At 48.0% G+C, this 11547-nt stretch overlaps 1 protein-coding gene across 1 annotated transcript; it reads left to right on the top strand.

The window, feature by feature from the left end:
• The first annotated feature begins 8266 nt into the window (after positions 1-8266).
• CHC_T00007192001 (hypothetical protein) lies at positions 8267-10216 on the top strand. The gene is made up of 4 exons (XM_005710664.1): positions 8267-8918; positions 9015-9502; positions 9533-10022; positions 10122-10216. Exons 1-4 carry the CDS (start codon positions 8267-8269, stop codon positions 10214-10216), a joined length of 1725 nt encoding a protein of 574 aa, XP_005710721.1.
• The last annotated feature ends 1331 nt before the right edge of the window (positions 10217-11547 follow it).

Here is an 11547-nt window from a genome sequence, read left to right as displayed (position 1 = left end):
GACTCCGCGTTGTATCCCTTGCAATCGCGTATTTGAGTCTCACGGGCACCTGAAGTGCCACGAGAACGGTGCCGCACACTTAAAGGTAGTTTGTGAACAGAATAGTTAGGGATTTCATCCAAATAAATTCACATATCTGTTCGCAAATTTCTCCTAGTGCAACTTCATAGGAATCATATCGAACTTCTTAGACGGGTGGGCTTGCCATTGTGTTGACTATCGGTTAACGGCTTGGGATCCCCGAACGGATTTTCGAATACTTGAAGTTTATTTGCACTAAAATGGAAGATCAAGGAGGAGGAGGATCCATCAGAATCGACAAACTGACGGACTCCAACTTCTACGTGTGGAAGCAGAAAATACAACTTCTGCTTGCTCTACGTGATGTTGAGCGGAAGAGCGTAAGAAGTAATGGTAGGTTCGGAGGGGCAAGGGAAAGAAGGAAGGCAGGTTGATGTGTGTGAGTAAAGGAGTTGGTGCCGAGGTTTACTTTGAAGCCGTTTTCCTGCGATACTTATACACTTCGAGTGCTACACTATCGCTCTACTCCGACTCCCAGTAAACCATACTCTACTATGCGCGACCAAGCGCGGTCCTCTTGTGGCCCGACCATACTGTTCGATTTCCACCTTACGAATCGATTCGTAACTATTAGCTCACAACTATTTCTACACATTCCAAATGACTGTAAACCATGGCCCTATGCATGCAACTGTTTCACACCTTACTAATCTGCATCCAGTCATGCCAGACTTCATTGTTGTGCAACGAACAACTTGGCACTTGTCTATTTCCAACAACGCAAACGTCTTTCATATCACAATCGCCATACGTATCCTTGTTTCTCACCTTACTAATTTCGCCAAGCACTGTCAGACAATTATGGCAAGTTATAACAATGTGCATCCAGACTTTCTACACAACTCACATGAGAATACATGTAAATCACACGAGTACTGTCATGAACTTGCATCCAACGGCGCACCATGACGAGAGCACAGTGCAACGGCGCGTGCTCACGCAAGACTCGCATACAGCGTGACGCGTACACAGAATAATCGCACAACTGTATTCCTCTCGCGAGAAGTACTTGTTGTACTTTTGATTCACATGTACTGTACTCGGACACGCGCAGGATCGCAAACAGTCTGACACTGTAAAACTGTAAACCCTCATGTGCATACACCTGGATGCGTGTACATGTGTACGTACACGAATCCACCTGGCGACGTGTACATGTGTACACGGCATACATGTGTCCCGCCCGGGGGCCCCATGCAATTACCCATTACAACCATGGCAAACCACTTGAAACCCCCAAAACAACGTAATTATGGCATATACAGGCCATTTAAAGTACATCACAAGGCCAATGACGCACACGTGGACAACGCTCGACCAATAGATTTGCAGCATTAGACCTGAGGGCCAATAGAATTGCAGTATTTCCTGTGTAGTCTATAGTGCTAAGGGCCAAGGTTCCACTTGGCAAAACTATGCAAATTTGCATGACCCTCCGAGGGGCCACTTTCGTCCCCGGAACCCCAAAATCTGGGATTTTACACGTGTCATGTCGTGATATGGGTAAGAGCGCCCGGACCGTGCAGTCATGTACACGTGTCACTCGATTTTGACCTTTTCAGATAACAGCATGTGGTCGCACATTTTCAATACCTCCCCTCGATCACATGCTTTGGGCTGCTTTGCACTCGGAAAGCCCAACCATGCCCACGAACTTTTCAAACAGCACGCGACCAAGTGGTTTGGTCAGCATATCGGCTGGCATTTCTGTTGTCGGACAATGGTACAATGTGACCAGTTTTCGCTGCACCGCATCTCGAACAAAATGATACGTAATATCAATGTGCTTGTTGCGACGATTTGTAGATTCGTTCTGAGCAAACGCAATCGTACCAGCGTTGTCACATCCAACGCGAATTGTTGGATCCGAATTCGCACCAAGTACATCGGCATGGAAGCGTCGAAGCCACGCAGCCTCTTTGCATGCTTCACTGAGTGCGATGTATTCTGCCTCACAAGTAGACTTTGCAACTACTGTTTGTTTCCGGGAAGCCCAACTGATAGGCCCATCACAAAGCTTGAACACGTACCCACTCGTTGATTTCCGTGATTCAAGGCATCCACCCCAATCTGCGTCGCTATACCCATGAAGTTCCGTACCAAGATCATCTTTACCAAACACTATTCCAAGATGCTGGGACCCACGCAAGTATCTCAAAACACGTTTCACACCTGTCCAATGCGAATCGTGAGGGTCGGCACAGTGTTGAGATAACTTTCCAATGGCAAACGCAATATCGGGGCGCGTCCCGACCATTAGGAACATTAGACATCCAATGGCCTGACGATATGGTTCAAAGCATGGGTTGTCATCAGTGCCAGTTTCGGCCACTTGCATTGTGACATGTCGAGACTGTTCCATCGGAGTAACGCAAGGATTGCATGCCGACATTTTGAACCGTTTCAGTACTGCTTGGGCATACTTCGACTGCGTGACGGTCAGGACGTGTTTAGAACGTATACGGTCGATCTCTAGACCAATACAAGTCTTCGCTTCGCCAAGGTCTTTCATATCGAATCGTTTGTTAAGTTCATTTTTCATCCATAATATGGCCTCCAAGTCACTTCCAGCTAGCAGCAGATCGTCCACGTACAACGCGATAATCATGATGACATTGCCTTGACGTCGAATGTAAAGACATGGGTCGCTGCGTGTAGTGTTGAAACCAAGTTCAGTGATCAGAAACTCATCGATCTTACTATGCCATTGGCGATGGGCTTGCTTAAGACCATAGATTGCTTTCAAAAGTTTACACACCGAATCAGGTTGGACTTTGTCGATGCATCCTTCAGGTTGCTCCATGAAGATTTCTTCGTGAAGGTCACCGTTGAGGAAGGCAGTCACCACGTCCATCTGATGCAGCTCAAGGTCAAAGTGCGCAACCAGTGCCAGCAGCAGACGGATAGTTGTGAACTTGATGACAGGGGCGAAAGTTTCAGTGTAATCGATGCCTTCTACTTGTTGAAAGCCTCGTGCCACAAGACGTCCCTTTGCAGTTTCGACCAATTTTCCGGACTCGTCAGGAAGTTGCTTCACTCCGAAAACCCACCTGGACGTCAGGACGTTTGATGCTTGAGATCTTGGAACAAGTGTCCATGTTTTGTTTTTGTGTTGTGAAGCAAGTTCTTTGTCGATGCCCTTCTGCCAGAAGCGAGCTTTTGGAGAATCCATAGCTTGCTTGTACGAGTTTGGGATTTCCGTTATCACATGGGCGTGGCTAAGGAGTCCAGCAGTCACCAAAGCTGCTGCCCACCACGCCCCAGGCGTTTTGCGAACGCGAGTGGACCGACGGAGATTAGTTGGCGGATCAATAGTTTCTTCCTCAACTACGTGTTGCTCAACTGTTTCGGTAGTTTCGTCCTCCCCTGCAGTTGGGGAAGAGTTGGAGGATTCATCAGAGTCTTGTTGTTCATCCGGCGATGATGCTTCTGATGCCACTGCATCATTTTCTGCAACTTCCTCATCGATGTTCGAGTTGATTGTGTCATCATCAGTTGTAGCCTCCTCGTTTGTATCCATCGGTTCACCAGATTTGCCTCCCGTGGACTCGTCAAAAGTAACATCTCTGGATACGATCACTTTGTGCAAATCACCATCCCACAACTTGTAAGCTTTCGTATTTTCAGCATACCCTAGAAACATTGCCTCCTTTGCACGGGCGTCAAGTTTCTGGATGTTGTGTTTTGGTAATGTATACCAACACTTTGAACCGAAAACACGCAAATGACCAACATTTGGCACAGATTTCATCCATAAGTGGTAGGGGGTCATCTTAGGGGGAATAGCACGTGACGTGACTCGATTTCGAACGTACACTGCATTGGCAAGTGCTTCTGCCCAGAACCCCTTTGTAACTTTCTTGTGCGCTAGCATGGAGCGCACCAAGTTTACCAAAGTTCTGTTCAGTCGCTCGGCGACGCCATTTTGCTCCGGTGTGTACGCGGTCGTCATTTGATGCTGAGTACCATTTGCAATCAGAAAAGAGTTAAACTCCGTGGACAGATACTCACCACCTCGATCGGTGCGAAGCACTTTGATCTTGCGACCAGTGTGAGTCTGAGCAAGTTGTGCAAACATTTTGTATCGTTCAAATGCTTCTGATTTATGGTGCATACGGTACACTACTGACCAGTTTGAGTGATCATCTATGAAAGTAATGAAGTACTTGGCACCACCAATGGACTGCACCTCTAAGGGGCCACAAACATCAGAGTGAACTAAATCTAGACAGAAGTATGCCCGCCTCGAGGACCGCTCTTTTGGGATCACAGATCGAGTGGCTTTGCCGTAGACGCACGCAGAACATTTTTCAGAGATGCAATCATTGTCAGTATTGTTGATTTTGTTAGCCTCATTACCAAGTAGTTTGACTCCACTTACCACATTGTCACGAATCATCGAAGCAATACCTTGAGAATGCACATGTGCAAAGCGCTCATGCCACGTTTGCAGGGTGGCAGCATGTGCAGATCCGATGTCACTGACGATGTCGAGAACGTAAAGTTCTCCAACCAATGTCGCAGTCGCCACTACAGTTGAGCCTCGTCTGATCATGCATTTTCCATTTTCGAACCCAACTTTTAGTCCAAGTTCAGTCATTCGACTGACAGAGAGCAGAGAGAACGCAAAGTCCGGAACGTGCAATACATCCGTCAACTTGCACGGTTCGATGCGGCCATTCACATTTAACTTCAAGTGAACGTCACCACGGCCGGCAACCTTCGCACTAGCCTTGGTTCCCATCTGAACAGAGGCGGAATCAAGTGGCTCATACGTTGCAAACAGAGATCGGTCATATGTAATGTGAGCTGTACAAGCTGAATCTACGAGCCACGAAGGGGACATCTCCATATCGTTCGTGTGCGAAGCTTTCGACATCAGACATGTGAAGTCGACGCTGTTTACAACCATGTCGGGATCAGGTTTCTGTGTGACAAATGCAGATTGTTTCCGCTGAGACATACGCGGTTTATATCCGCTAGGAGGAGCCGGGCGACGCCCATTCAAATCCTTTCCCCAGCAGCGGGTTGCCGTATGGCCTGTATGACCGCAGTTCGTGCATTTGTAATCGTTTATGTCCCGATTGTTCGGGGCACGATTAACCAGAGCCGATGTCTGTGAGGAGCTAGACTTCATGTTTGCTCGTTGCTCTTCCTGCAGCAGACGACTCTTCACAAAGTCCAAACTGAATATCTTTTCCTCATTACCGAGAGCATCAAGTGCAACGATGAGAGCCTCGAAACGGGCAGGCAGACCGTTGAGCACTGCCATGGCCATCTCCTTGTCATCGATGTTTACGCTCATTGACTTGAGGATGGCTGCCAGCTGCTTGACACGATTGATGTATGCAAGCACCTTTTCACCGGAAAGCATCTTCACAGTGTAGAACTCACGACGTGCAGCTAGTTTGTTCAGCAAAGTGTGCCTCTCAAACACGTTGACAATAGCTTCCCACATCTCATGAGCAGTATCAACATCACGTACATGCTCAAGATGCTCATCTGATAGGGAGAGACCAATCAGTGCTTTAGCTTTACTGTCACCTCTGATCCACTTCTTACGCTCTTCCGCGCGTTCCTCACTTGGAACTCTTCCCTCAACGATGTATTGGTCAACATCACGTAGAGCAAGCAGAAGTTGTATTTTCTGCTTCCACACGTAGAAGTTGGAGTCCGTCAGTTTGTCGATTCTGATGGATCCTCCTCCTCCTTGATCTTCCATTTTAGTGCAAATAAACTTCAAGTATTCGAAAATCCGTTCGGGGATCCCAAGCCGTTAACCGATAGTCAACACAATGGCAAGCCCACCCGTCTAAGAAATTCGATATGATTACTATGAAGTTGCACTAGGAGAAATTTGCGAACAGATATGTGAATTTATTTGGATGAAATCCCTAACTATTCTGTTCACAAACTACCTTTAAGTGTGCGGCACCGTTCTCGTGGCACTTCAGGTGCCCGTGAGACTCAAAGACGCGATTGCAAGGGATACAACGCGGAGTCTCCTTAGCGTTGGCAACTTGAATGCGATGAGACCTAGACTGAATGTGGTCGTAAAAGGCCTTCGCACTATTGCCACTAACGCCGCACACTTTACAATACCGCTTATACCGCGGGCACACCTTACGATTCCTCTTGCGCTCACGCTTAAACTGTTTATCCGCGAGAACAGCCGCTTTCCGAGCAGAAAGTCGATGCGTAGTTCTCTTTATTGGTGCGGGAACAGAGCGCGGAATACGAGGAATCCTATATGGTGGGCAACTCGAGGACGGACCCGGAAGCGCGAGCCGAGGTGAAGGTTGATCCTCAGGCTCAAGCACCTCAACGGATACGACCTCCGATGTCCGAACCGTTCGACCGGTGACCAGCTTCCCAGGCGCAGAGCGCACCGGTACTAATTCCAGATCTAACACAACCCCGTAAAAACAGGTATTCACAATAAGGAATATGAAGATAATCGTCAGTAACAGATTTTGGAATTATTGCTCTTAAGAACCACCAAAACGTGCAAAGACAATCACTTAGATGTGTAGGAAATGGAAAGAAACTCAAAACTTACTTTGCATGAGAGAACGAAGAAAAACCAAATGCGAGATTGACGACGACGGCGGTAGCGGGAGCGGAAACGAAGACGAAGACCAAAGACAGAGACAGCAGCAAGAACCACAGCAAGAACAAAAGCCAAACCAAGAACGAAGACAACGAAGACAGCGGGGGCGATGACCAAAACCAATTCACACAACAGAGCAAGAACGACAGCAGCAGCGAAAACCAAAACCAAGAACGACGGCAAGAACGAGAGCGACAACGACAGCGAGAAGACCAGCGGAAACAACGACGAGAAACGGCAGCGAAAACGACAGCGACAACGACGGCAGAAACAACGGAACGAGAACGACAGACTCATGCAGTGAAACGACAGCGAGGGACTGGGCCCATAACCTAATGGTAGGTTCGGAGGGGCAAGGGAAAGAAGGAAGGCAGGTTGATGTGTGTGAGTGAAGGAGTTGGTGCCGAGGTTTACTTTGAAGCCGTTTTCCTGCGATACTTATACACTTCGAGTGCTACACTATCGCTCTACTCCGACTCCCAGTAAACCATACTCTACTATGCGCGACCAAGCGCGGTCCTCTTGTGGCCCGACCATACTGTTCGATTTCCACCTTACGAATCGATTCGTAACTATTAGCTCACAACTATTTCTACACATTCCAAATGACTGTAAACCATGGCCCTATGCATGCAACTGTTTCACACCTTACTAATCTGCATCCAGTCATGCCAGACTTCATTGTTGTGCAACGAACAACTTGGCACTTGTCTATTTCCAACAACGCAAACGTCTTTCATATCACAATCGCCATACGTATCCTTGTTTCTCACCTTACTAATTTCGCCAAGCACTGTCAGACAATTATGGCAAGTTATAACAATGTGCATCCAGACTTTCTACACAACTCACATGAGAATACATGTAAATCACACGAGTACTGTCATGAACTTGCATCCAACGGCGCACCATGACGAGAGCACAGTGCAACGGCGCGTGCTCACGCAAGACTCGCATACAGCGTGACGCGTACACAGAATAATCGCACAACTGTATTCCTCTCGCGAGAAGTACTTGTTGTACTTTTGATTCACATGTACTGTACTCGGACACGCGCAGGATCGCAAACAGTCTGACACTGTAAAACTGTAAACCCTCATGTGCATACACCTGGATGCGTGTACATGTGTACGTACACGAATCCACCTGGCGACGTGTACATGTGTACACGGCATACATGTGTCCCGCCCGGGGGCCCCATGCAATTACCCATTACAACCATGGCAAACCACTTGAAACCCCCAAAACAACGTAATTATGGCATATACAGGCCATTTAAAGTACATCACAAGGCCAATGACGCACACGTGGACAACGCTCGACCAATAGATTTGCAGCATTAGACCTGAGGGCCAATAGAATTGCAGTATTTCCTGTGTAGTCTATAGTGCTAAGGGCCAAGGTTCCACTTGGCAAAACTATGCAAATTTGCATGACCCTCCGAGGGGCCACTTTCGTCCCCGGAACCCCAAAATCTGGGATTTTACACGTGTCATGTCGTGATATGGGTAAGAGCGCCCGGACCGTGCAGTCATGTACACGTGTCACTCGATTTTGACCTTTTCAGATAACAGCATGTGGTCGCACATTTTCAATAGAAGAGTTCCAAGTGAGGAACGCGCGGAAGAGCGTAAGAGGTGGATCAGAGGTGACAGTAAAGCTAAAGCACTGATTGGTCTCTCCCTATCAGATGAGCATCTTGAGCATGTATGTGATGTTGATACTGCTCATGAGATGTGGGAAGCTATTGTCAACGTGTTTGAGAGACACACTTTGCTGAACAAACTAGCTGCACGTCGTGAGTTCTATACTGTGAAGATGCTTTCCGGTGAAAAGGTGCTTGCATACATCAATCGTGTCAAGCAGCTGGCAGCCATTCTCAAGTCAATGAGCGTAAACATCGCTGACAAGGAGATGGCCATGGCAGTGCTCAACGGTCTGCCTGCCCGTTTCGAGGCTCTCATTGTTGCACTTGATGCTCTCGGTAATGAGGAAAAGATATTCAGTTTGGACTTTGTGAAAAGTCGTCTGCTGCAGGAAGAGCAACGAGCAAACATGAAGTCTAGCTCCTCACAGACATCGGCTCTGGTTAATCGTGCCCCGAACAATCGGGACATAAACGATTACAAATGCACGAACTGCGGTCATACAGGCCATACGGCAACCCGCTGCTGGGGAAAGGATTTGAATGGGCGTCGCCCGGCTCCTCCTAGCGGATATAAACCGCGTATGTCTCAGCGGAAACAATCTGCATTTGTCACACAGAAACCTGATCCCGACATGGTTGTAAACAGCGTCGACTTCACATGTCTGATGTCGAAAGCTTCGCACACGAACGATATGGAGATGTTGCCTTCGTGGCTCGTAGATTCAGCTTGTACAGCCCATATTACATATGACCGATCTTTGTTTGCAACGTATGAGCCACTTGAATCCGCCTCTGTTCAGATGGGAACCAAGGCTAGTGCAAAGGTTGCCGGCCGTGGTGACGTTCACTTGAAGTTAAATGTGAATGGCCGCATCGAACCGGGCAAGTTGACGGATGTATTGCACGTTCCGGACTTTGCGTTCTCTCTGCTCTCTGTCAGTCGAATGACTGAACTTGGACTAAAAGTTGGGTTCGAAAATGGAAAATGCATGATCAGACGAGGCTCAACTGTAGTGGCGACTGCGACATTGGTTGGAGAACTTTACGTTCTCGACATCGTCAGTGACATCGGATCTGCACATGCTGCCACCCTGCAAACGTGGCATGAGCGCTTTGCACATGTACATTCTCAAGGTATTGCTTCGATGATTCGTGACAATGTGGTAAGTGGAGTCAAACTACTTGGTAATGAGGCTAACAAAATCAACAATACTGACAATGATTGCATCTCTGAAAAATGTTCTGCGTGCGTCTACGGCAAAGCCACTCGATCTGTGATCCCAAAAGAGCGGTCCTCGAGGCGGGCATACTTCTGTCTAGACTTAGTTCACTCTGATGTTTGTGGCCCCTTAGAGGTGCAGTCCATTGGTGGTGCCAAGTACTTCATTACCTTCATAGATGATCACTCAAACTGGTCAGTAGTGTACCCTATGCACCATAAATCAGAAGCATTTGAACGATACAAAATGTTTGCACAACTTGCTCAGACTCACACTGGTCGCAAGATCAAAGTGCTTCGCACCGATCGAGGTGGTGAGTATCTGTCCACGGAGTTTAAGTCTTTTCTGATTGCAAATGGTACTCAGCATCAAATGACGACCGCGTACACACCGGAGCAAAATGGCGTCGCCGAGCGACTGAACAGAACTTTGGTAAACTTGGTGCGCTCCATGCTAGCGCACTGTGTTGTAATTCTGCGACCACATGCTGATATGCATGACAAACGACGACAGGTATGACACGTGTAAAAGCAAAAACACTCCGCGTGACGAGCTGAGCAAGTTTCATTTTCAACGTGTACACGTGTGATTTCTGTACACGGTTGCACTCTACAGTACTTCAGGAGCACGTTTGGTTTTCAAAGTGTACACGTGTGAAATATGTACACGGTTGCGGTGTACAGTACAATCTGAGCATGTTTCTTTTTCCTTCGCCCGACACGTGTATGACCTGGACACATGTCCTCATTACACTGTCGGACGCGTACAGTACGCCTGCAGTCTTACAGACAAAGTGTAGAACCTTGGTGGGGGGTGCCTGGCACGTGCCAAAGGTTTACAGCGTCCATGGAGTGCAGCACGGGTACAGCAGGACACAAAGATACCGTTGCGCGAGTTTTCAATTCGTAAGGCAAAATGTGCACTGTTGTAATTGACAGTGGACAGGACCTCACGAGAGATTCAGATTCATAAGGCAACGTGTGCGCTGTAAACAGTCCTTGCAGGATTGATTTGAATTCGTAAGGCAACGTGTAAGCTGTAAACGTGCCTTACGAATTTGTGCCACGCTGGATTTGGAATAGTAAGGGAATTTGTGCTTTGCTGTGCTTTGTTGTACTGCCTTACTAATTTCTCCGTCATGACAGTGCTAATTCGTAAGGCGGTTTTCTGTTCTGTTTGTTGGGCCATCGCCAGTTTGGCTGAGTAGCAAGACGGGCACATGTGTTAGAGCCAATACATTTGTAGTATGTGTGTCGTAGTCTTTGGTAGTAGAGTTCTAGAAGATTGCAGAAGTGTATAAGTAGTGCCAGAAGTTGGCGACTCAAAGTAAATCGGTACCCAATCCTTCAACTTCACCTCATCAACCGTCCTTCGATTTCCCTTTGCCCCGCTGACCTTCCAGTAGGTTATGGGCCCAGTTCAACGTTATTATTCCGCTGTGTGAGTGCTCGTCCTCAGTTTCTGCTGCCGTTTTCGTGTTTGTTTCTGCTGTCGTTCTCGTTTTGGTTTCTGCTGTCGTTTCCGCCGCCGTTTCATCGCCGCCGCCGTTCGTTTTGTTCTATCGCCGTCTACTTGCTGTCGTTATCATCTTGGTCGTTCGTCTCCGTCTACCTGCTGTCGTTTCAACTTGGTGGATCTTCTTCGTGTCTGTTGCAGCTTGGTCTTGGCAATCGTTGTGTGAGCTGTGGGTGTAGTCCCTAGTCGCCAACGTACCATATCAATCCAAGAAGACTGCCCTTCGATCACGCCGGTGATCGTCGTAGCTGCCGATACCCTCGCTCTTGGTGAAAGGCTTGTGCCATTGGAAGTCTGACTTGAGCGAGGGTCCGACCAAGAATCGTCGAGAGACGAAACACTGATTCTCGGGGAGGATCACAGTGTACTGGTCTAGTCGATCCGCACTCTGCCTTCGGGAGGTGCGTCGGCGGTGTGGGTAACGCTCTCGGTATTAGCCCTATAGGTACGACTTCGGTCCCCTGGGTGAAGAG

This window comes from Chondrus crispus, genomic scaffold, assembly GCF_000350225.1.
Source record: "Chondrus crispus Stackhouse genomic scaffold, scaffold_65, whole genome shotgun sequence".
NCBI lineage: Eukaryota > Rhodophyta > Florideophyceae > Gigartinales > Gigartinaceae > Chondrus > Chondrus crispus.
The sequence above is the reverse complement of the archived record's forward strand: the minus strand, read 5'-3'. Positions and strand labels throughout refer to the sequence as shown.